This window comes from Cnephaeus nilssonii (genome assembly GCF_951640355.1).
Source record: "Cnephaeus nilssonii genome assembly, chromosome: 11".
NCBI lineage: Eukaryota > Metazoa > Chordata > Mammalia > Chiroptera > Vespertilionidae > Cnephaeus > Cnephaeus nilssonii.
The window spans coordinates 30,953,546-30,979,808 of NC_137082.1; the positions used below are offsets into that span (position 1 = coordinate 30,953,546).

General features: G+C 46.5%; 1 protein-coding gene across 3 annotated transcripts; it reads left to right on the forward strand.

The window, feature by feature from the left end:
- Nucleotides 1-1,930: 1,930 nt before the first annotated feature.
- Nucleotides 1,931-26,228, forward strand: ZNF343 (zinc finger protein 343). 3 transcript variants are annotated; one of them, XM_079784908.1, is made up of 6 exons: nt 1,931-2,376; nt 5,820-5,892; nt 8,580-8,844; nt 9,011-9,069; nt 14,550-14,676; nt 18,150-23,025. In XM_079784908.1, the coding sequence occupies exons 3-6, from the start codon at nt 8,811-8,813 to the stop codon at nt 19,736-19,738; spliced, it is 1,809 nt and encodes a 602-aa protein (XP_079641034.1). In that variant the 5' UTR covers nt 1,931-2,376; nt 5,820-5,892; nt 8,580-8,810; the 3' UTR covers nt 19,739-23,025. The 3 variants fall into 3 exon arrangements, with proteins under 3 accessions (XP_079641034.1, XP_079641033.1, XP_079641035.1); XM_079784907.1 differs by lacking the exon at nt 5,820-5,892; XM_079784909.1 differs by lacking the exons at nt 5,820-5,892; nt 18,150-23,025 and adding an exon at nt 26,090-26,228 and having other exon boundaries at nt 1,940-2,376.
- Nucleotides 26,229-26,263: the final 35 nt, after the last annotated feature.

Here is a 26,263-nt window from a genome sequence, read left to right on the forward strand (position 1 = left end):
TCCTTTGTGGCAAAGGTGAAAACTAAATTTACATTTCATTTACCATTACTATTTAAACGCTCTTCCTATGAGCTGAACTAGGTCTGCTTTGCAGGCCACCAAGAGAGTCGCTTGTGCTAAGCCCATGTCACCAAACCAAAACCTAATACTTTAATTTTGTTGCAGGACAGTAAATAAGCTAGGAAAATCCTCGGGCAAGTGGAATGGGGAAGCAAGAAAATTAAACAAGACCAAACAGTTTGGGCAGCTTGCAGCCAGCCTGGGAATTCCAAGACTTTATCTTCCCTAACCAAGGACACGTGAGAGCAAATGGTTTATATCCTCCCCCCTAACCAGAAAATACCCCGGTACATAGCTTAAGTCACCCTGGCCTGGGAAAATAGAGAACAAAGACCCAATTAATGCATTTGTGCCAGCTAATCCTAAGGACAGATGAAGTTGGAGAACAAATAACAAAAACCACATTAAAGCCAGATGGACCTAAGATAAAAGTAAAACAGTACAACAGATCAAAGAATAATCCAAAACTCCCCTATACGCCCATTTTAATGCATCAGCATATTAAAAATGCACCTGGAAAGCTGATGAATATTCGACTGAAAATCCCCCCTGGGGCCCCCCCCCCCCAACCAAGATTCTCACCTGCAGAAAAAAAAAAAAGGATAAAAAGCCCCTCAGGACAAAGACTTAATGTGGGCTCTCGCTAGAGCTTTCCCGAGCTTGAGCTTTTTATTTCTAAGGGTCCCCACAAGACTTGCAGCCAGGGGAGCGGTGGGCAGTGGCAGCTCGACCTGGGCTCACCCCCTGATGCTGTCTCCACAGCCCCCTTTTTCTCTGGCTTCCCAGGGAGCTGAAGCAGGCCTGCCTTGCTCATTTCTTTCCTATAACATTTCTAGAGCCAAAGCAGAGCACCGCCTACTCTCTCCCTGTCGTTTCTTCTACTCTAATTTCTTCCTTTGTGTCATTGTCCCCAGCATTAATAAACATATTCTCAAACCCATCTGGAATCCTGTTGTGAAATCTTTCCTACCCCAAGTCAAGCAGCCATATACCACAGACCGGCCTGAGGCAGACCTACTAAGGGCCGGCCCCTGTCCAGTAACAGTTTCAACCTCTCCCAGAAATGAAATCTTAAACCAGTCATTCCGGAATCACCTGGTCAGCACTAGTGAGGTAATTTTCTCAAAGACCCCCAAGAGATGGTGAACTTGCCTGAAAGAATCCACTCTTTGTCAATAGCTTCCTTGTCCCCCTGAACCCTTCTGCCTATAAAAATCCATTTTGTATAGCTCCTTGGGGCTCCTTTCTCTTTGCTAGATCTTCAAATGCACTCAGTTGATTTTTTTTTAATGCCCTTTACCGGAATCGAACCCAGGACCCTTCAGTCTGCAGGCTGATGCTCTATCCACTGAGCCAAACCGGCTAGGGCTGAATTTTGTTTTTTTAACACCCAGTTCCTAGATAATAGGCCAGAGAGCCAAGCTCCAGCCTGTGTGAGGCTTCTGTCCTCCAGGAACTGGATGAGAATTTGTCACTAACTTTGAAGACTTAGACAAGAGGATACCCACTACGTAGCATCCAAAGTGGGCGACTGCTTTGCCTTCCTGTTTCTCCTGCCAGTAAAGTGGGGATGCCCACAGGGGTGCGCGGGTGGCACGAAGCCACACTTAGATGGCGCTCAGGAAAGGTGGTGTGCATGCTATACAGCTGAAGCCCAGGGAATTTAGCGGGGCCTGGGAGTAAAAAAACCAGCCAAAGCGCAGAAAAGGCTCCCAGCCTGCACTCAGTACCAGCCAGACCGTCAACCGGAAATGCCTCTATTGCACAGAACTCTTCACCCCCAGGAGGGGCCGGGTGCCGAAACCTTCCGTAGAAGCTGCCGTAGAGATTTCTGGGAAGTGTAGTCTTTCCAGCGAATGAGCAGAAGGAACAGACTTCACTCCGGAATCACTGCCTGTCTTATTTACTTTTTGGTTATTAAGAAAAATTAATTTTAGAGAGCGGTCTGCCTCAGGCCAGTTTGTTGTTCCACTTACTTATGCATTTATTGGTTGATTCTTTTGTTTTTTGTTTTTCATTGGTTGGTTCTTGTCTGCGCCCGGACGCGGGATTGAAGCTGCAGCCTTGGCGTGTGAGAGGGCGCTCTAGCCCACTGAGCAACCCGGCCAAGGCCATCACTGCCTGTTTTGTGTGTGGGCATCTTCCTAAAAGAGACAGATAGGCCGTCACTACAATAGCCATTGTCCAGCTAAGTTAACCTCGTGGCCGCCAGCCTCTCCCCTGGCGGCCATCGGGGGCGGAGCCTCCGGGGATTCTGGGAGCTGTTCTGGCGCAGTTGATGGCGGAGGGCTGGGCGGACCTATCCTGCTGACTCTGGTGAGCGCACTGCCGAGGCCCCTGACCGTGCTGGAAGGGGTCCCTCGCAGGGTTGGGGACCTGGTGGAGTGAGGCTGGTGGAAGAGTGGCCGCAAGTTCGGGAGGTTTCGTTTTGGAAATGCGCCTTTGGGGGCGGGGGATGGGGTGAGACGCCGCTAGCTGGGAATCTCCGAGTTGGTGGGCGCTAATGGACCTTTCTTCTCGGGCTGGGGCGAGCGAGCTGGCACTGTGATTTCTTTTTTGAAGGAGGTGAGATTATTCTGGGCCAGACAGTTAACGAAGAGGGAGGCGGCTGCGGTCGAGCATCCCCGGGGTTTATTTGGGCCGAGCACACGAGTTCAGCCAGGCATCCCCTGTGGTGGGGCGCGGATCCGGCCCTATAGCCCCCCGTCTGTCTAGCAAGGGAACCCTTACCTGGGTCCTGCGTGTCCGAATGGTTGTGGGAACCTAGGACTGATCGTGAATATGAAGAACTGGGTTACTGCTTGTTTGCGTGTTTCGGTGGGGCTGAATGTGGCTCCAGTAGTGATTGGGTGGGGGCGGGGTTGGGGTGGGGAATCTCAGGACCCGCGGTGCTTGGGTTTGTTGGGGGTGGTGAGCTTCACGTGGGCAGGTATACCTAGGGGGTCGTGGGGAGTGTCTTGGGTCTGGAGTCCTGGGGCTTTAGGGGTGGGGTGGTTTGGGCCTAGGACAAACATCTGGTGATGGTGGGTACCACCCGACCTTGACCTGCATTTAGGCAGTTTTTTGAGTGGGGATGAGACTACTTCAGTGGCACCTGTTGTCCCAGGGCTTGTCATGAGGCAGGGACTTGCTCTCTTTGTGGCAAAGATCCCGGTTTGGCTGTAAATGTCCGTGGCCAGTTTTACTGATTCTCCCTCTCCTTGTCTGCTTTTCTCATGTGTTGGAGTCAAACCTCTGGATTAGGGTTTAGGGAATTAACCTCTGGATTAAGGTTTAGGGAATTAACCTCTGGATTAGGGTTTAGGGAATTTAGGTATGGTGGGAACTTCTGAGGGCTGTTGGCTGACTATCCAAATCACTTCTGGCATCTGGTGAGGCCTAGATATCAGGACTTAAATTTTTATTTTATTTTTATTTTTGGTAAGGACAGATTTTAATCCTACCCAGTACGTGAACCCCATGAACCTATCACCAGGTCCAGCATTTATTAATTCACTGCTAATCTTTACACCTCCTCAACCCTACGTGTGAATATACTCTGAGAATAGTCACACCCCACAGGGGTTGGCCACTACTAACCTTACCACTGACAGGTGGCTAAGGACATGGGACTCCCTGGATAGAGTTTAAATCTAGGCTCTTTCTAGCTCTTCAACATGAGCAAGATTCATAACTCTGCCTCAGTTTATCACAAGACCTAACTCCTGGGGCCTTTGGGAAGTAAACATTGTACAGAGCCTGGTATATAGTAAGAGTTTTTAGTAATTGTTAAATAACCTATGTAATAAAGAGGTAATATGCAAATTGGCCATCACTCCAACACACAAGATGGCCGCCCCCATGTGGTCAAAGATGGGCGCCCCCATGTGGACACAAGATGGCTGCCACAAGATGGCCAGCAGGGGAGGGCAGTTGGGAGGGACCAGGCCTGGGAGGGAGGGCAGTTGGAAACGATCAGGCCAGCAGGGGAGGGCAGTTGGGAGGGAACAGGCCTGCAAGGAAGGGCAGTTAGGGGTGACCAGGCCTGCAGGGGAGGGCAGTTTGAGGGGACCAGGCCTGAAGGGGAGGGCAGTTGTGGGGGGACCAAGCCTGCAGGAGAGGGCAGTTAGGGAGGGACAAGGCCTGCAGGGGAGGGCAGGTGGGGCAACCAGGCCTGCAGGGGAGGACAGTTAGGGGTGACCAGGCCTGCAGGGGAGGGCAGTTGGGGGTACCAGGCCTGAAGAGGAGGGCAGTGAGGGGTACCAGGCCTGAAGGGGAGGGCAGTTGGGGGGGGGGACCAGGCCTGCAGGAGAGGGCAGTTAGGGAGGGACAAGGCCTGCAGGGGAGGGCAGGTGGGGTGACCAGGCCTGCAAGGGAGGACAGTTAGGGGTGACCAAGCCTGCAGGGGAGGGCAGTTGGGGGTGACCAGGCCTGCAGGGGAGGGCAGTTGGGGGTACCAGGCCTGAAGAGAAGGGCAGTGGGGGGTACTAGGCCTGCAGGGGAGGACAGTTGGGGGGGGGGACCAGGCCGGCAGGGGAGGGCAATTAGGGGCAACCAGGCTGGCAAGGGCGGGCAGTTAGGGGCGACCAGGCTGGCAAGGGAGGGCAGTTAGGGGCGATTGGGTTGGCAGGGGAGGGCAGTTAGGGGTGACCAGGCTGGCAAGGGAGGGCAGTTAGGGGTGATCAGGCTAGCAAGGGAGGGCAGTTAGGGGTGACCAGGCTGGCAGGGGAGAGCAGTTAGGGGTGACCAGGCTGGCAAGGGAGGGCAGTTAGGGGCAATCGGGCTGGCAGGGGAGTAGTTAGGCGTCATTCAGGCTGGCGAGGAAGTGGTTAGGGGGTTATCAGGCTGGCAGACAGAAGTGGTTAGGGGCAATCAGGCAGGCAGGCAGGCGAGTGGTTGGGAGTCAGCAGTCCTGGATTGTGAGAGGGATCCCAGATTGGAGAGGGTGCAGGCTGGGCTGAGGGACACCCCCCACCCCCACTCTGTGCATGAATTTCGTGCACCTGGCCTCTAGTTACTAATAATATTACAACTTGAGACCCATAGACATTGAAGGGTTCAAACAGGCCTCCCTAAAATGTGTTACTTTGGCACGTGAATAATTTTGAGGTGAAGGCAGTTGAGACCCTGCGGGCTCACAAGAAACTTTTGCCTCTCCCTTAAACAATTTAAATTTGGGACCTTGTCTATTCAGAGTTATCACCAGAAATAACTTTTTATGACCTATGGAGCAGGGCAAACTTGTGATTACTGAACATCTGCTCTTCTTATCGTACTGCAAATGACCTTTCTCCCTCTGAAGCCCCATGATGCCTTACCTCAGCCTGAGCTCAGAATGCCATACGTACCTCATTTTCCTTTCTGTCTCTGAACCTCTGCTGTGCGTGTGTGGGTGTGGGTGTCTCTGACTCGCTCATATATTTGGGATTTCCATATGTACGTATGTAATCAAATTTAGTTATTTTCTCTTATTAATCTGATCTGCCCCTGTAGATTTAATTATTAGGCCAGCCAGAAGAACCTAGAAAGGCAGAGGAGCGTTTCTTCCTCCCCGACAGAGCAAAAAGGATTCCTTACTTCACAGCAGCATATCAGGGCGGGCTGTGTTCTGATGCCCGTTCTGGACTCTGTCCCCAGAAGCTGTCTGCTTCCTTCTCTGGCAGACCTGAGGCCTTTTTAAAGGAGGAGGAGCACCCCTTATTTTAGACTTGGCGACTTCTAGCCTGGTGTCTGGGGCTGAGAGACAGTCCTGAAGTTCACAGTTCCTGTTGTATCCTCAGGTCCATGCTCTCATACCCGTGCTGCCCAGAGAGGATTGCATAGTGAAAACGGGCTCCTGACAGCCCCGTTAAGGTGGGCACCACACACTTTTCACGTTCTTAGGGTGTTTTCTTTGCTCCAAACTGTGGGTGAATTTCCTTTGCTCATTCTGACATCTTGAGTCCTGCAATGTCCCATTTGAGGCTTTTTGGTTCTTGTGAGGGCTGCACTTTTTTACACTCTTGTGTGGCCCTTGATTAAGCCATAAAAAGGCTTATTGGTTTGAGTGGCTAAGTTTGTTCATGTCAAGATCAGATGATGATGATGGATCTTTTTAAAAAATATATATTCTTACTGATTTCAGAGAGGAAGGGAGAGGGAAAGAAATAGAACATCAATAATGAGAGAGAATCATTGATTGGCTGCCTCCTGCACACCTCAGCTGGAGATCGAGCCTGAAACCCGGGCATATGCCCTGACCGGGAATCGAACCGTGACCTCCTGGTTCATAGGTAGACACTTAACCACTGAGCCACGCCAGTCAGCCGATGATGGATCTTGTGAACTGGAAAAACTTGTAAATTGAAAAAAAAAAAAAAAAAAAAGAATTTTTTTTTTTAAGAGAGCTCTCATATTGTTATACTGCTGAATCATTATAGTCCCCCATTCTGTATATCTGATTTGGAAGTCCTTGCTTTTAAGTGCACTTTTAAATGGTCTAATCTAATTGGAATGTTCTTCATAGTAGCCAGTGTAATTTTTTAGGTTATAATTTCCTCGAGGGTTGGCAGCAGTTTGGTAGGACCTTGGCCAAAAATGGAGTTTGGCCTACATTTCTTTTTGGCCATATTTTGAAGCTTCCAATCCAATAGTTACCAAGATAAGGTCTTAGGACATAAAATTTTTAGATTGTCTTTAATAGGATTTTGTCAGTTTTTCTTTCCTTTCTCTTCTTACATGCAGAATGATTGTTCTCATAATGTCCTGATTTTTAAAAATAATATCTATAGACGTCTGAAGGTATTTGCTCACTGGACATTACTTTAGGGAATGGTGAAGAAAAAGGGCATTGGAATGAAAATTTTGGATTCTAGGCTTGGCTTTGACACTGGGTCGCTGTGTGATCTTAAGACAAGTCAACGGACCTCTTATGCCTTAGTTTCCTCCTCTGTGAGGTGGAAAGGATAGAAGTGTCTACCTCTTGGCTGTGTTGTGAATATTCATAGTACTCTGCGCTTAGTACAGTACCTGTTTTATAAATACTAACTATAAATACTAGCATTAGTGGGAGGAAAAGGGCTATATTTATCAGCTTAGGCTAAGTTGTACTCCAGTAACACATGACTCCCAAATCTCAGTGACCCACAATCTAACCTTAAACCTAGTCTGATCCCTCCTCCTTTGTAGGTTGGCTCAGCACCATGGCCTTTTATAGTAGAAGGAAGGCCACTTCTTGGGAACGTGCTGCTCCCAGAACATGAGATGGTTGAATCATGCAATGCTCAGAGGTGGCATGTCACCTTCTCTCCCATTTCATTGTCTAAGGCAAGACCTGATGTCACAGGCAGGAAGTACAGTCCTTTTAGAGAGAAGCAGATAATTGGGAACAATGATCAAATCTACCACAAAGGACTGTTTTATTCTAATCACTAGGAGTAGCAAAACCCCTGACACGCGCTTCTTCTCACAGGAAGCTCGAATTCTAGTAAAGAGAGTCATAGAAATAGAAAAATTGCAAGATGGTGTGATTAAGGTGGGATGCCCAGATTGGACAGAAGAGTGAGTGACCATCTCTACCTGTGTTGTTAGGGGATGAATCCAAAGGGCTTCTTAGAGGAACCCTGGCTAGTCTCAGAAGGGAACGTGGCAACAGCAGAACCGCAGTCACTTGGACTGAGATTCTGGACAGGGTGTCTGAGTTGCTTCTGAAGGTGGTATAGCCCCTAACATTACCTGCCCCCTTTGGGATCACGTGGGTGGAGGACTTCAGATTGTGCCCATCAGGAGACATCCATGCACATCACTGATAAGGCCTGTGGCATACATGTGCAGAAAAGAAAGGTGTGTGTGTGGGAGGGTATCTTTACAGAGTCACTGTGAGATTTGGAGCTCTACCTAAACTAAGAAGGACTCAGTTTAGACACCGCCCGCCCCCCACCCTTCCCCCTTAGAGTACTGGTACGTAGGGGATAGAATACATTCAGAACAGTCAGGAGCCGAGTTCTGAATGCCCCAGTGGGTCTGGAAGGAGACATTCCACAGGCTTATGCTATGTCTTCTCTCTGACTCAGGCTCCAAGTGGCAGAGATTGTATACAACACATGGAGCTTGAATCTGAGGTGTGGGGGCGGGAGGGAATTGTAAATTTTGTCACATAAGGGAGAGTGGCAGGGAACAGACTTGCGAGCTGGAAAGGAATGAGGTAAAAGAATCCAAGGAGCCCGGCCAGCGTGGCTCTGTGGTTGAGCATTGACCTGTGAAACAGGAGGTCACAGTTCTGATTCCTGGTTGGGGGACGTGCCTGGGCTCGGGCCCCAGTGGGGGCCGTGCAGGAGGCAGCCGATCAATGATTCTCTCTCATCATTGATGTTTCTATCTCTCTGAAATAAAAAAAAAATATTTGGGAAAAAAAGTCCCAGGACTCCACGCCCCCTGTGGACTGAGACTCCATATTTGTTGAATGAGGAGGATGTGAGAGGACAGGATCCCTGTGAGGAGGCATGGGCTTAGGGCCTCCATTAAAGATCCTGGCAACATCAAGTTTCTTCTCCGTCCCACAGGTCCTGGCTTCATGGAAACAAGATGGGCTTTTATAAGTAAGGTTCAGAGAAGTCACTTCAGGCAGCAGAAATCGATCTTGCGATGAAATGGCTTCTACCTGGATTTCTGGTAGAATTGCAAGGCAAACACGGGGCTGACTCTGGGGCCCTGACATTGCCTGACCCTCTGCCTGGGGAGGGCAGGACAGGGAAGAGATTTTGCCTTTGGAGAGCAGGGAAGCTACGAAGACTATGAAGAAATTGATCCGGAATCATAAGGCAAAAGGTGAGAGTTGTTGAGAGTGTGGAGATGAAGAGGGAGAGCAAGGCTCCAGGTTTAGCTGAGCTCTAGTGGCCTCAGCTGAGTAAAGGAACTTTATAAGGCTTAGAGGAGCTACTCCAAGAGCATCATGGGAGGCCTGCTTTCTCACAGCTTCTTTTTCTTCCCCGAGGTTTGCCTTCTAATGATACTGACTCGCTCCAGAAAACAGAGGGAAAGCCCGAAATACTGGTGAGTTTGGATTACTGTTTTTTGTTTATTTTATAAAATGTTGGCTCGTTTTTTCAGAGCATAGGCATATTGTGTATTCTCTTTATTGGGAAGGGAACAGGCAATCGTCAAGTCACTTTATAATGATTCCTGTTTATTTCCCTTTATTTTATTGTCAAGATTAATAGTTAGAGTCCAGGAAACTTTAGAGCATAAGAGATATATTTTAAAAAATTGTTTTAAATTCTTACCTGAGGATATGTTTTTCATTGATTTTTTTTTTTTTTTGAGAAAGGAAGAGAGAGAGAGAGAGAGAGAGAGAGAGAGAGAGAGAGAGAGAGAGAGAGAGAGAAATACTGACTTGAGAGAGAAACATCGATTGGTTGCCTCCTGTACATATCCTGACTGGGGACTGAACCTGTAACCTAGGTGTGTGCCCTGACCGGGAATGGAATCTGCCACCTTTTGGTGTTCAGGACGACACTCCAACCAACTGAGCTACTGGCCAGGACAACATAAGAGATCTTTTTGAAAAACTGAGATTATTAAAAATTGTAAATGTACTATTAAATTTCACTTTACATCCACACTACTTAATGATAATATCTTTTGCACTGGACATCTTTTACTTCTTTTACTAGTGAAATTTTGAACATATATAGAAGTAGAGAGCATAGTAATAATGGGGCCTCAGGTGCCATCGCATAGCTTCAATAGTCATCCACAACGGCCAGTTTTGTTTAATTTCTACCCTTCTCATGTCTCTCACTGGATTACTTTTGACAAATTTCAGACATTTCATAACAATGTCTCCATAATTTTTAAAAATAGTGGTAAGAGGGTAGTAGTGGTGGTAATTCTATTTATTCCTGAGAGAGGAACTATGGCTTAAAGGGGTTTGTGATTTGTGCATGGCCATACCATCAGTTGATGGTAGAGCCAGGGTTTGAACTTGGTTTTCTCTGACTCTCAAGCTCTGCAGCTTCCAGTGTGTTGTATTTTGGACTCTCTGTGACATCAATCCCCATCTAATAATATGGGAGCATATTTTCCAGCCCTAGGAAATGGGCCTGGATTATTTGATGAATGACTCATATAGAATGCTCTCTGTAGTTAACAGTGCTTCCCCCCTACTCACCTCTCCTTCCATCTTCTTTCCTTTACCAGAAATTTGATGTATTCTTTCATGTGAATGGTGTGTGTGCGATTCTACAAGCCAAATTAATAGGTTTATAAGTAGACTGTCCTTATCTTCAAGGAACATTTCAGTTCTTTGGGAAAATAATGTATATAAAAAAGAAATTATGACAATAATTAGTAATCTATACTAATAAAAGGATAATATGCTAATTAGACCGGATGTCTTCCGGACGTCCTTCTGGACAAAGCCACAGTGGTGGGGCCAAGGCAGAGGCAGTTAGGGGTGATCAGGCCGGCAGGGGAGAGCAGTTAGGGGTGATCAGGCTGGCAGGGGAGCAGTTGAGGGCATCAGGCAGGCAGGCAGAGTGGTTAGGGGTGATCAGGCAGGCAGGCAGGTGAGTGGTTAGGAGCCATTGGTCCCGGATTGGAGAGGGTGCAGGCCAGGCTGAGGGACCCCTTCTCCGCGCCCCCCCCCCCCCATGTACGAATTTTGTGCACTGGGCCTCTAGTTTTTACAATAATAGTTGAGATGGTTACATAACTGCCAGCCTAAAGCTTTCAAACCAATGTGCAGCCGCTCACAGTTTATTGACATTCAGGCTCACAGGACATGCGAGCGCTTTTGGAATGCTGGAGTGAGGAGCTCCACAGACACTCTCCCCAGTGAAACAACATAGATGATTTAAAAAAACTCCACCATTAAACCCAAACATTGGAAGTCTCTGGAAATTGTCCTAAGGACGTATAGCAAGTGAAGAAACATTTAATCAAGAAAATCTGTGTTTTAGCCCTGGCCGGGTAGCTCATTTAGTTAGCTCATCATCCCGATATGCCAAGGTTTCCAGTTCGATCCCCAATGAATGTATAAATAAGTGGAACAACTAATCGATGTTTCTTTCTCAAATCAATAAAATTTTTTTAAAAAAGAAGAGAAAATTTAAGTCTCACTGAAAACAGCAAGTCTTTGGCATTTGTCCCACAATCTGCTTCATCTGCACACCCTTTAGCTCACCATAATGGGAGCTCTACTCCAAGTGGGTACAGCCAAGACAATGGGGCTCTTTCTCCTCCCAGTTCCCAGTCTAGTACTCTACTTTTTCCCTGGGGAGATAGGCCACCAGCGTTCTCATTCCCTCCAGATCAGTGTTGCAGGCAAGGTGGCCGCGAGGTCTGGGGTTTTCTTTCTCCACCAGCCCCTGTTGGTAGGATAGAAGCTCTGTCCCAGGCATCGGAGGTCAAGCATCAGTAAGGACCCTATTGCCTTTTCCCCTTCCTCAGAGGGCAGAGATTCTGTGCCAGGAGAGGCAAGCTGAGAAGAAAGGAGCTTCCACCCCCACAGCATCCTATCCCCCAGGGTACCACTCTTAGAGTAGGAATGTCACTCTGAGAGAAGTGGCTGCCAATTCTGCTCCCAGCTCTAAGCACTGGTGCAGAGATCCTGCCCAGGGGGAGAGGCAGGTTGGAAGAACAAAGGCCAGTGTAGCACTCCTTAACAGCATTGGCTTTATTTGGAACAGAGCATAGGATGTTGAAACCTAAGAGTGCTCTTGAGAACAATGGAGATTTTTGTGGTGAGCAATTAAGAGGCTGCTTCAAGATCCATGATAGCAACAAGCAAATGGCAAATCAGCTAAAAGTTTAACGGGGAGAACCAGGGAAAGAGAGGGCTGAGAAGAGCCCTGCTGGAGCCTCAAATACTGGCCTTAAAACTACCCCTGTAGCCCAGTTGGCATGGCTCAGTGGTTGAGCGTGGACCCATGAACCAGGAGGTCACGGTTCAATTCCCGGTCTGGGCACATGCCCGGGTTGTGGGCTTGATCCCCAATGGGGGACGTGCAGGAGGCAGCTGATCAGTGATTCTCTCTGATCATTGATCTTGCTATCTCTCTCTCCCTTCATCTCTGAAATCAATAAAAATATATTTAAAAAACCCCAACTACCTCTGTAAAAGGGTCAGGGCCTGACTTTAATTGGGTCATACAGTGGAGCCATTTATTCCCTAAGACATTGTTGAAAACAGTAGAGTAATCAGTTAGCTATTGGTGGAGGCTAGCTGGGTGCGATACCAATATAGGCAGGCCGGAGAGACACAAGAGAATCCTGCTAAAGACTGTCATTTCTGGAGGGGGAGGGTCAGGGTGTGCATGTCCAAGGCTTCCTCTGCTGAGAAGCCACAGTTTCAGGGATAATAGCCTTTCTTGAACTAGCCCACACCGGTCAGAAAACATGAACAAGTGACCATAGCGCCGCCTGGGGAGGGAGCAGGGTTGTTATCCAGAGTTGCTATAGTATTTTACTAAAATGGCCAGTATTCAACAAAAAGTTAAATAGGCAGGGAGAGAGGCATGGAGGGAAAGAATACATTCATATGAGAATGAGAGAAAGTCTAAATAAATTTTCCTGATATGTAAAATGAAAACAACTTTTCAGTTCTGTGTTAAATTATAATCTCACTTGGATTGTAAATTTATTTTCCTCTTACTGGTTATGAGTTGTTTGTTGGGCACAGAGTTCCTTTTAAAGATGTTTTAATTGAATTTTTTTAGAGAGAGAAAGGGAGAGGGAGAGAGAGAGAGGAAAAAAAAATTGATGTGAGAGCGAAACATTGATATGATCAGCTACTTCCTGCATGCCCCCCGGATGGAGCCTGTAACCCGGGCATGTGCCCTGACTGGGAATGGAACTGGCAACCTTTTGGTGCACTGCACAACACCCAACCAACTGAGCCTCTTGGGCTGGGCACAAAGCTCCTTTTAAATGGGAGTTTTCCAGCCCATCCTGAACTCTTCCATCTCAGAATTCTTCCATAATGAATCCTCAAGGTCACTTTTCTGAGCTCTGCTTCATGTTTCAAATTGATTCACAAATCATTTCTCCAAAGAAATCGTAAGTGTCCAAGGGCCAGGAATGTGTTGTATACCTCAGTTATGCTACCCTCAGATTTTTAAAAATATATATTTTTACTAGAGGCCTGGTGCATGAAATTCATGCATGGGGGGATGTATTGTCCCTCAGCCTAGCATGCATCCTCTCCAATCTGGGACATCCCTCTCACAACCCAGGACTGCTGGCTTCCAACCACTTGCCTGCCTGCCTGCCTGATTGCCCCTAACCGCTTCTGCCTGCCAGCCTGATCACCCCTAACCACTCCCCTGCCAGCCTGATTGACACCTATCTGCTCCCCTGCCGGCCTGATTGCCCCTAATTGCCCTCCCTTACCAGCCTGGTCACCCCTAACTGCCTTCCCCTGCCGGCCTTGTCACCCCTAACTGTAAGCCCTTGCCAGCCTGGTTTCCCCTAATTGCCCTCCCCTGCCTGCTGGTCCCCCCCAACTGCCCTCCCCTGCAGTCCTGGTCCCCCCCAACTGTCCTCCCCAGCAGGCCTGGTCCCCCCCACTGCCCTCTTCAGGCCTGGTCCCTCCCAACTGCCCTCCCCTGCAGGCCTGATCCCCCCAACTGCCCTCCCCTGCAGGCCTGGTCACCCCCAACTGCCCTCCCCTGCAGGCCTGATCTCCCCTAACTGCTCTCCCCTGCTGGCCTGGTCGCCCCCAACTGCCCTCCCCTGCATGCCTGGTCCCCCCCCAACTGTCCTCCCCTGCAGGCCTGGTCCCCCCCACTGCCCTCTTCAGGCCTGATACCTCCCAACTGCCCTCCCCTTCAGGCCTGGTCCCTCCCAACTGCCCTTACCTGCAGGCCTGATCCCCCCAACTGCCCTCCCCTGCAGGCCTGATCTCCCCTAACTGCTCTCCCCTGCTGGCCTGGTCGCCCCCAACTGCCCTCCCCTGCATGCCTGGTACCCCCCAACTGCTCTCCCCTGCTGGCCTGGTCGCCTCCAACTGCCCTCCCCTGCAGGCCTGGGTCCCTCTCAACTGCCCTCCCCTGCAGGCCATCTTGTGCTGGCCATCTTTGACCACATGGGGGTGGCCATCTTGTGTGTTGGAGTGACAGTCAATTTGCATATTGCCCTTTTATTAGATAGGATTGATTTCAGAGAGGAAAGGAGAGAGAGATAGAAACATCAATGATGAGAGAGGATCATTGATCAGCTACCTCCTGCATGTACTACACTGGTGATTGAGCCCACAACCGGGGCATATGCCTTGACTGGGAATCGAATGTACCGTGACCTCCTGGTTCATAGGTCAATGCTCAACCACTGAACCACGCCAGCCGGGCACTATCCTCAGATTTTAACACACAGCCATAGTAATGGCTAGAAGAATTTGATATGGAGAACTGTGTACCCTGAAAAGAATTAGACCAACTCTTACATATCAAGACTCTCCAGGGCCACTAGATAGACTCCTCACACTGGGAAAATTGACGGTGACGTGCTGTTTATTAATTGTTGCTTGTTTTTAGGTACCAGTTACATTCAGGGATGTGGCTGTGGTCTTCACACAGGCAGAATGGAAGCTCCTGAGCTCTAAGCAGAGGATCCTGTACAAAGAAGTGATGCTGGAGAATTACAGGAATCTACTTTCATTGGGTGAGGCTATGTTCTTTCCTTCATCAATTCAGGAGAGATTTATGGACCACCTATTATGTGCCAGAAAAAGTTCTAGACACTTAGAATACATTAGTAAATGAAATAGTAACCCCTGCCCATGGGGGCTTTTTCTAGTGTATGGAGACAGACAACAAGTAGCTTTATATACAGGGATATTATGTTAGAAAGGGATAAGTACTACCTAGTAAAAAATAATAATAAAATGAAGCAGGATAAAGGAGTATTGAGTGTGACAGGGTGGGTGGCTGAATTTTGAAATCAGTTATTTGAAATCAGCGAGGAGGGAACATTTGACCAAAGACATAAAGTGGTGAGGGAGTTAGAACTCTGGCTCTCTAGGGCAAAAGCACTTCAGATGGAGACTTATTTGGTGCTAAGACCTTAAGGAAGGTATATGCCTGTGGGTAGAAGGAATTGAGACTGGAAGCACAGTTAGCAAGGGGGAGAGAAATGCCTTCTGCGACAGAAGTTGAAATTAAATGTCAGAGTTTGTATGGCTTTTGAGTTTCATAAGCCAGATTATTTCTTTTATTTAAAAACATACATTTATTCTTTAAGTCTAGGTTGATAAATACTTTTGATTGCAACGTTACTCTGATTCAGGGGTTGGCCACTTTTTCTACAAAGGGCCAGATGGTAACTATTTTAGGTTTTGTGGGTGATATGTTCTCTAACCACTCTCAGCTCTGCCCTTGTAGTGCTAAAGTAGCCACAGGTGATGTGTAAATGAGTATGACTGTGTTCCAGTAAGACTTTATTTGTGGACATTGAATTTTGAATTCCATATAATTTTTATATATCATAAACTATTACTCTTTTGACTTATTTTCAACTCTTTAGAAATTTAAAAACCATTCTTAGCTTGTAGACTGTACAAAAACAGAGAGCAGTATGGTGGTTTTAGGCCAGGGGTCCTCAAACTTTTTAAACAGGGGTCCAGTTCACTGTCCCTCAGATCGTTGGAGGGCCGGACTATAGTTTAAAAAAAAAACTATGAACAAATTCCTATGCACACTGCTAAGTCGGCTGCTAAGCAGGACAGGCAGCGGCGGCAAAAACACCTGGCAAAAACACATGTGGCCCGCGGGCCATAGTTTGAGGACCTCTGTTTTAGGCTATAGTCCCCCCCGCCCCCCCCCCCCCCACACCTTTGTTCTAGATCAGCGCTATGTAGTAGAAATATAATGTGAGCCACATGGATAATTTTAGATTTCCTAGTAACCACCTTTAGAAAAGTAGACATAAATGGGTAAAATTAGTAATCTTAATCTGATACATAAAAATATTATTTCAACATGTAATCAGTATAAAAATTATTTTACTTTTTTGTACTAAGTGTTCAAAATCTGGTGTGTATTTTATGCTTAGAGTACATTTCAGTTCAGACTAGCCACAGTTCAAGTGCTCCGTAAACATGTATGGCTAGTGGCTACCATATTGGATAATGCAGTTCTGGATATTTCCATATTTCTAGATAAAGCATCTAGAGAGTCACATTTTTGGAAACACAAACTAGTTTCAGGCAGGAGTTTCTTCAGGAGTTTCCCTAAATGGCCTGGCTTTTTCCATGATATCAGTTAATCAGATTTTATTTGTTCCATTTTCATCTTCTTTGATATGCTTTGGTCTGATTCCATCTAGTTTGCGCTCTGTCTAATTTAAGTTGGATTCATCCATTTCAGTCTTGTTTTGTGTGTTTTGATTTGGCCTTAGCTATTCAACCTAACTAGATTTGATTTTGATTTTGATTTCCCTCTGATCATATTATTCTCTTTCTCTATGTTAATACATTGAATGGGTTCAATGTTAAAATAACTTGATTCAAATTAGGCTCGATATGGAAAAACTGGCTTTTCTGAAATTGTTTCCTTTGTCTTGCTCGACACCACAGTATTCTGCAGTTCCCTAGCCTCTTACACCTCTCTTTTTGGGTTTCTCTCTTTCTTTTTTTTGGATTAGTGTCACATGCTCTCTTTTTTTTTTTTTGTCGTCTTTATTCAAACTCTTAAACAATTTGTGAACTTTAATGATATTGATCATCACATATTATGATGAACCCATTTTCTCTGTCACTATCTCACCTGTGCATTTCTGTTTGGTTATAAGAATATAAGTTTATTCTCAAACTTACAAAAATTAAGGTCATACTCTTTTCCCTCCTAAACTCATCTGTTTTCTAATTCTTCACATATTCATGCTCCAATGTCTCTTCTTCAAGGGTTAGTGGGCCAATTTTCCCTGAAATAATCTTTAAAGCTTTCATAGGTGAGATATTTCAGTTAGTATAGGCTAGGTATTGTTGTGATAACAACACAGAACTTTAGCAAATGTTCATTTCTTATAATACCTCTTATGTACAGTTCAGGTAGGAGTTTAGCTCTATTGGGGTTCTGTAATCCAGGCAAAAGAACCAGTCTTTGTCTGGGTCATGTGATTCTTAAAAGGAGAAAAATGGAATGAAGAAACCACATTGTGGCTCTTAAAATGTGTTTGATCCCATCCTGGGTGGTTCAGTGGTTGAGTGTTGACCTATGGACCAAGAGGTCACCAGTTTGATTCCTGGTCAGGGCACATGCCTGGGTTGCTGGCTCAATCCTCAGTAGGGGGTGTGCAGAAGGCAGCCGATCAAACATCTCTCATCATTGATGTTTCTATCTCTCGCTCCCTCTTCCTTCCTCTCTGAAATCAATAAAAACATTAAAAAAAATATGTTTGAAAGTAGCACTAACTTTTCACCAATCTCCCATTGCCTAAGCAAATCCCATAGCCAGTCTGATGTCATTGTAATGTGATTAGTTTGGGCACAAGGTGCCAAAATCCTGAAATCATGGATCATGCATTTCTTGTCCATTGCAGAATCCACAATACTTAGTAGAGAACCAAGCACTTAAAATTTCTAATAAGTATTTGTTTGTGGGTGGACAACCTGAAATTCAGATTTATTTCATATGCAATCTCTTTAACCCGTTTCATGTACATACTCCTATGTTTGGAAGCCCTCCAGATCAAGTGACTTTTTATGTTTATTAGTCTTTATGTTTTCTGTAATAAGAAAAGTCATTAAGGAGGTTTTCATATTGGTCATAGAGTCTGTTACCTCCAGGTACAACAGAATTGTGAACAGTATGTCAATGTGAGTGTCGATGGCTTAGATGATTTACTAGAAAGAAATGGCTGACACTATGAAGCTGTTTACAAAGCAGAATGCTTACCTGAAAGGCTCCTAGTCTGAGTGACATGTAGAGGATGTTTCTGGTGTGGTTTTACTGGATTGTAATAGAAAATGGAACATTTAGAAATGGAATATAGAGGAATTTTTGGTGGAAAACGAACTTGGTTGTACATTTATTATCAATAGTAGGTGTGGCAGGAAGATACTCTGTCCTAAGACAAGGCGGAACAGCCAGCTGCCCACTTAGGGCTTCTCTAACTGAGCACTCTTTCTCCGGCAGAATCAAAGCCAGAAACAGACTCCTATTCCTCTTGCCTTCTGGCCTTCTCCCATCAGCCACTCCTCAGCCAACATGTGCTTCCGATCTTCTTGGACTTACGTGACTTCCATCCAGGGGCTTCTGGCCCAGGGCATCAGGAGCAGAAGTTTTCTTCTCAGAGCTGCTGGAGTGAAAACACAAAAGGTCAAGAGAGAGAAGGTGGCTTCAGATCCTTGTTTGTGAGGACCGAGGAGAGAGAAACCTCAGGCGCTGTTCCCAGCCCACCTCGAAGACAATCAGCAAGTCCTAGAGAAGGCAACACAGTGGTAGAAATAGAGCCCAAGTCAGCCCAGAGGATACGCCCTGTGCAAACAGGCAGAGGAGCGAAGGAGTTAGGAACCCTGAGATCCGGAGTAGTTGGCTGTAAAGAGCATGAACTAGACTGTAGTCTGAAATCAAACTTAGCTATAAACCGGGTGACCCCCTCAGAGGAGAAGCCCTATGTTTGTAGGGAGTGTGGGCGAGGCTTTAACAATAAGTCAAACCTCAACAGACACCATCGGACACACTCAATGGAGAAGCCTTATGTGTGTGGTGAGTGTGGCCGAGGCTTTAGCCTGATGGCAATCCTTGTTCATCACCAGAGGACACACTCAGGAGAGAAGCCGTATGTGTGCAAGGAGTGTGGGCGAGGCTTTAGCAAGAAGTCCAATCTGAACAGACACACAGAAACACATTCAGAAGAGAAGCCTTATTCATGCAGGGAGTGTGGGCAGAGCTTTAGAAATAATTCAGTCCTCATTAAACATCAGTGGACTCACTCTGGGGAGAAGCCCTATGTCTGCCCAGAGTGTGGACGGGGTTTTGCTTATAAGTCCACCCTCAGAAAACACCAGAGGACTCATTCAGGAGAGAAGCCCTATATTTGTCAGGAGTGTGGGCATGGCTTCAGCGAGAAGTCATCTTTCATCAGACACCAGAGGACACACTCAGGGGAGAAACCCTTTGTGTGCCTGGAGTGTGGACGAGGATTTGGTGATAAGTCAACCCTCAGAAAACACCAGAGGACACACTCGGGAGAGAAGCCTTATAAGTGCAGTGAATGTGGCCGAAGCTTTACCCAGAAGTCATTCCTCCTTATTCACCAGGGGACACACTCGGGAGAGAAGCATGTTTGCAGGGAGTGTGGGCGAAGCTTTAGCTACAAGTCAAATCTCATCAGACACCAGAAGACACACTCAGACGTGAAGCCTTATATATGTAGGGAGTGTGGGCGAGGCTTTTTCTATAAGTCGGACCTCATCATACATGAAAGGACACACTCCGGGGAGAAGCCTTACGTGTGCAGTGAATGTGGCCGCAGCTTTAGCCAGAAGTCATTCCTCGTTATTCACCAGGGGACACACTCGGGGAAGAAGCATGTTTGCAGGGACTGTGGGCGAAGCTTTATCTACAGGTCAAATCTCATCACGCACCAGAGGAAACACTTGGGGAAAAGCATGTTTCCAGGGATCATGGACAAGACTCAGCCATCAGTCGAGTCTCATCTGACACCAGAGAGACACCTGGGGTCTGTGTGTGGAGTGAGTGTACCTTCAGAGATGTGTTGACTCTCATCAGGCACCGAGGACACATTCAGCAGAGGAGCCTAAGTGTGGGTAACGCTAGCCACACTTAAGTGGGAGGTGTTGTGTGTGCAGGGACTGTGGATGAGGCGGTAGCAATAAGTCATTGTTTATCGAATATCCAATGGCAGACAGGCAGGCACAAGATGGCACATTGGAGAGGAGCAGTGTGTTTGTAGGGATTGTGGGCAAAACTCTTGTGATCAGCCAGCCTTTTTCTCATGCCATAGAGAGATCCTTATGTGGGGATACTGTGGAACTCTGCCCAGATAACCTTATCAGGACCAACACCCCTGCAGCTCCCGATAACTGCTGCCCTCAGCCACAGGGAACTGCACCTTCCTAAGGGCTGGCTTCTGGCCAATGATTGATTGCTGTGGGGAGACAAAACCTCAACCCTGGACTCAAGAGATGCCCATCAGCCGAAACCGGTTTGGCTCAGTGGATAGAGCGTCGGCCTGCGGACTCAAGGGTCCCAGGTTCGATTCCGGTCAAGGGCATGTACCTTGGTTGCGGGCACATCCCCAGTAGGGGGTGTGCAAGAGGCAGCTGATCGATGTTTCTCTCTCATCGATATTTCTAACTCTCTATCCCTCTCTCTTCCTCTCTGTAAAAAATCAATAAAATATATTTAAAAAAAAGAAAAAAAAGATGCCCATCAGATCTCAGTTGTGAACACATTGCAGGTCTGCTTCTTCCCCTGCCCAGTCCAGCCCTCATTCACCAATAAACCACTTCTCCATCTCATTGTCTCTGCAGGGATCCACTCTAAGACATTTTAAGTGTACAAGGAGCGTGGACATGGTTGTGGCCATAGTCACCCCTCACAAACCTCAGCGTTTGCATAGAAACTGTGTGTGGGCAGAATGGGCATGGATTTAGGAAAAGTGCATCTCAGGATACATCAGAGAATAGCTAGATTGTGGGAAGCTTTAATAGTATATAGGCAGGGAGGGAGCTTGTAAGATGCTTTAGCAATCAGTCGTCTTAGTTATTAGAGGTCACTCAGAGAGAAGATCTGTGTAGGCAGGGTTTGTGGGTGAAGCCTTATCCGGATGCTCCTCCTCAACAGACTAAGAGGACATTCTTGACACCACAAACCACTACCTCACTCACCTTTGAAGGGGTTTCACAAGTCTTGACCACCCCCCCCCCCCACACATTCTCTGTTATGAGAGTGAAGATGGCACTAGCCACTAAATAGACATGGTTTTCCCCCACTTTTTGTATTCAGATGGAATAAAAAAGTAAATGGTTTTATTTAAGTAACCTAAGAATGACAACTTGTTTTATTTTTGTGCACCAGTTCCTTCCCGTGTTTTGTCCTTTTATTATAGTAAAATATAAGCTCAAACTGCACACCTTAGTCTCTCATCCAAGTGGAAAGGAATTCACATTCACAACCTAGATTTCCTGCATGAATTCAACCCTTGAGAAAAAATAAGTCCAAATAAATCTGAGGGTATCTGAGCCTTTGCGTGGGGAGGATGATCGGGCTCTGGAGACATGCCAGCCGAGGGGAGGACTTCCCAGGTCTCCAGGGCCTGGATTGCCTCTTCTGACTGGTCCCTCCCTTTGGCTTTTGTAAAGGCTCCCTTCCCTGGGTTTTCTTCCTTCTAATCTCTACTCGGGTCTCTGCTGAATCCTTCTCATCGCCGTCAAACCATCACTGGTCCTTAATGGTCTGTTCACATCCTGCGTTTTCAGGGATTCTGTAAGCACACTCCCTGTGCAGCCTTCCATAGTCTAGGCTCAAGTCCTTTAACCGTGCCCTGTTCTCCAGTCATGAATGAATGCTTTGGGCCTCTTAGCTACTCATAGGTCTAAAAACCCCTGAATACAGCTTCAAGGCCATGTCCCCACAGCCCTCCAAGGGTCCTGCTAATGGCACCCCACATCATCCTTCTACAAACTGGTCCAAGACAGACTAGCCATACACCAGCCATTGTTGTTCAGCCCAAGGACCTGGCCCTTTGGCCACACCCTTTCCTGGTCCCCCTCCCTCAGAGCCCACATTGCTCAATTTGACAACTCTAGACCCCCTGGCTCTGATTTCTATGTCCCGGGTCAATAACTGTTCACTGTAGAGGGAGGGTCTGCCTAGACTCCAGCAAACTTGCTTGCTTAGTTGGAGTTTACCAGGTCACAAATTGGACATCAGGCTTTGAAAATCAAAAGCACAGAGTGGCTTTAACACCCCATCAGAGGAGGGGGCAGTACAAGAGTCTGAAGGATTCACTGGCTCCAAGGCCTCTGCTCACTCCCTGAGCCGTGCAGTGCACTCTGCAGCTCTGCAGCGGGTCCTGGGTCAGCTCTGGTGAGGGGGTGTCAGCATCGGAGCGTTCCCTTAGTGTTCCTTTCCCACAACTACCCCTATAACATCGACACTTTGCTTCTGGTCAGAACTAGAAGCCACAGAGGGAAGAATGTAATCTCTAGGATTTGAAAAGTGATGTGATGGGCCCTTTGCATCCCCAATGAGCCCAAGGCCCTTCCTCCATGCCCTGCTGTTGGGAGAGAAAAATGCAAACAAGAAAACCAGCACCTTCCTTTTAAAAAAAAAAGTATACCCTGTTCATTAATTTTAATCTGGACATCACTTTGAAGAATAGCCAAGCACTCAACTGACGTTTAATTAAAGAAAATTACTTGGGATAGGTTGGAACATGACATTCTAGGATCCTAAAAAAAGGAAACAAGATTCCTAGAGTTCATCCACCAGTGTTCTGAAGAGGATATAAGCACCCCTGCTCCAGCTGAGGAGTGGAAAATCTCACAAAGGCAGGTTGCCCTGGGACAGGCTTCGCCCTCGTCTGCTGCTGATGTAGGCAGACCGCAGGGCGGGTCCCAGCTTACCTTGCTCACCAGCTTGAAGGAGGAGTTGATTCTGCAGAATCCTCACTGCTGCTGGCCATCAGTTCCCCTTTTCCCGACCCCTCACTTCCTTTGGGAACTAGGTTATTTTTTGTCAGGGAGGAAGAGAGCTTAATGTGAATTTTAACGCTATTTACAATAGTTTTTGTCTGAATTGCTTCTTTGCAGTGTCTGTCCCAATAATCTAGAGTGAAAGCAGGCCTGTACCTTTCCCTGTGCCTAGTAGACACTGCCGTTAACAGGCTTGCTTGTCTTTTTTTTTTTTTTAATAAATTTTTTATTGATTTCAGAGAGGAAGAGAGAGACATCAATGATGGAAGAGAATCATTGATCAGCTGCCTTCTGCACGCCCCCTACTGGGGATCGAGCTTTGCAACCCAGGCATGTGCCCTTCACCAGAATCGAACCTGGGACCCTTCAGTCTATAGGCCGATGCTCTATCCACTGAGCCAAACTGGCTACGGCAAGGCTTACTTGTCTTTTGAGAGAAGGGCCCAAGCTGTGAAAAGCTTAGTGTAAATAAATTTGGCAATATTGGAGGTGTGCCTGATTAATAAAATTGTGAAAACACTTCAGATCAGGTTTTCTGACAAATAGGGGTGAGAATCTGGAAGAGATGATACAGGGAAACAGAAAAATTAAGAGAAAGAGAAGGCACGATGGACTTGAGACTAGGATAAATTTGGGAAGTCAGAAGTGTTGGCATTGCCCAGACAAAATTTACAGGACAACTATGGCGATGGTAATATGGACTAAAAGAGAAGACAGGCATCGTAGGGTTTGTTTTGAAAGTCTTTGGTGTTGCAGCTTTCCAACGTGAGAAATATTTGCAAAAGATAAAAGTTCTCATCACTCCAGGAATCCAAGCAGAAAGCCAACATCATCTTATCTGTGCTTATCATAAGAATGGTTCCTTTTCTAGAGGGTAGGTTGAACTGGCTACCCTCTTTCCCCATCTAAGTCTTGCATTGTGCTGACCTATGTAGTAGAATATGTTTGTGTGTGTGTGTGTGGAATGGTGCCACTTATTAATATGTTGTCTCAGCTCTAAATTCACCTCTTGTGGCCTGATCTGTGAAAATGGATCTGGGCTCTTGAAGTCCTTTTCCTTTGCCAGCTGGCATGAGGTTTATCAATAGTGGGCTCTGGAGCAACATAGGAAGGAAGGAGCTTCTTTCCTGGCTCAGTTCACCAGGCTCTGGGGAGTACCCTTTCCCCCCACTTCTCGACCAGACCGGCGCAGTTTCTTCATGCTAAATGCCTGCAGGACCCAGCTTTCTCCACTGATTGGCCATCCTTTGTTTTCTTCAGCTCTCCACTCAGGCAGTGGTGGTTTAGCCAGGAGCCCAAACAGCACAGGTCACTGCTCCTGCACCTTCTCTTCATCTCCATGGGCATACAGTCTAGGGCTGGACTGACTTTCTGGCAAGCAGATCACCACCTGACTTTCATCTCATGCTGAGGCCCAGAACTCCCCTCCCTGGTTGCTACTCCCCAGACCCTCTCTTCAGCTCTATGCGCATGCACACCAGGGTCCTGGCAGTTACCTTTAGCTGCCCCAGCTCAGTCTGTGCACAGAAGTACCCTAGGTTCTTGCAGCTTTCCAGTCTCCATTTCGGGCAGTGTCTATAGCAGTGTTCTGACTGTCTTTGCTCACCTGCCCATCAGCCTCGGCTCGCTTGTGCCTCATAGGTTTGTTTGATACAGCCCTTCAGATGCAGACACTGTGTGGTCCAGGTTTTGTATCAACATCAACATCTTGGTTCTCTGTCCACATCCTGCTCCCTCTGTGTACCTGCCTACCACCTTTGGCTGGCCTGCATTCCAGAGGGTTTTTCCTGCTTGCCAGCTCTGGCGTGTGCAACCCCCCACCCCTACCCCAACTTCTCTACCATCAGTGGGCTGCAGCCACTCCTCCAGCGAGGGCTGATCCCCAGTCTTGGGGAGGGAACTCTCCTTCCCTGTTTATCCTTCCTTAGAACTCTACCTCAGCTGAGTTTTTCTTTCAATATTTATAGTTACTCTCCTATCATTGTATAATACATACTTTAAATATCTTTACCCGATAAGCCCTAGCTGGTTTGGTTCAGTGGACACGGCATCGGTCTGCGGACTGAAAGGTCCCAGGTTCGATTCCGGCCAAGGACACATGCCTGGGTTGTAGGCTTGATCCCCACTGTGGGGAGCGCAGGAGGTGGCCAATCAGTGATTCTCTCTCATCATTGATGTTTCTATCTCTCTATCCCTCTCCCTTCCTCTCTGAAATCAATAAAAAAAAATAAAAAAACCCATCTTTACCCAAGGATATGTTCTACTAATCTTAGAGAGAGGGGAAGAAAGAGAGAGAGAGAGAGAGAGAGAGAGAGAGAGAGAGAGAGAGAGAGAGAGAGAGAGAGAGAGAGACATCAGTGTATGAGAGAAATATTGGTTGCCTCCCCACGCGCCCCAACCAGAGATTGAACATGCAAACTAGGTATGTGCCCTGACCAGGAATCTAACTGGCAACATTTCAGTTCATGGGACGATGGTCCAACCAATTGAGCCATACTGCCCAGTGCTGTATAATAATTCTTTATGTTAAATTTCCTACTTAAATTTTACTGTGTGGTTTATGTCTCTTCATTTTACCCAAACTAATACAGATGTGAATTGTGTATGTAGTTTTTATATGAGCGCAAAGACATGAACTTTTGATGGCATTTATTCAAAGAAACAATGCTAGTCAAAGTTATTAGTTATTACTAATACTAGCTGGGGCTCTGGACCTGAACAAAAACACAAAAATCTAATGGTGTAGACCTGGGGATAGCACATTATAGCCTGAAGGCCGACTCTAGCCTGTATTTGTGAGGCTTACGAACTAAGAATGGTTTTTACATTTTAAATGGTTGAAAATAATCAAAAGAAGAATAATATTTTGTGACACATATCAGTGTCCATAAATAGTTTTACTGTAACACAGCCACACATTTGTTTTGCATTGTTTATAGCTGCTTTCATGCTACAATGGTTGAGTTGAGTAATTGAATCAGAGACCATAATGGCCCATGAACTCTAAAATACTATCTGACCCTCAACAGAAAAAGTTTGCTGACCCTTGATCTAGATCAGCAATTTTCAATCAGTGTGCCACAAGAATTTTTAAAACATACAATACCTGACTATTTAGTCAGGGGCACTGACCTCTTTTCCCTTAGATTGTCAATAAGAAAATGACAACTGCTAACAGAACAATAGCCATCCAGTGTGAATGAATAAAAAATACACCTATTTTTTGTCAGATCGGTAAAAAATACATTTTTTGGTTTGCCGAAGAATTTTAGTTTATGTGTGCCATGAGATGAAAAAGGTTGAAAATTGCTGATATAGACTGAACCTTGGGAACACTTTACCAAAGGCCAAATGAATAGCCTACTTAACCCATGCTCTGGAATTCATGACCTCTTTTTTTCTTATTTGTAGATATCGACAAGCTGATTCTAAAATTTATATGCAATTACAAGGGATCTGGAATGCCAAAACAATCTTGTGAAAGAAAAACAAATTAGGAGGACTCACATTTTCTGATTTCAAAACTTACTACAAAGCAATGGTACTGACATAAGGATAGACATACAGATCAATGGAATAGAATTG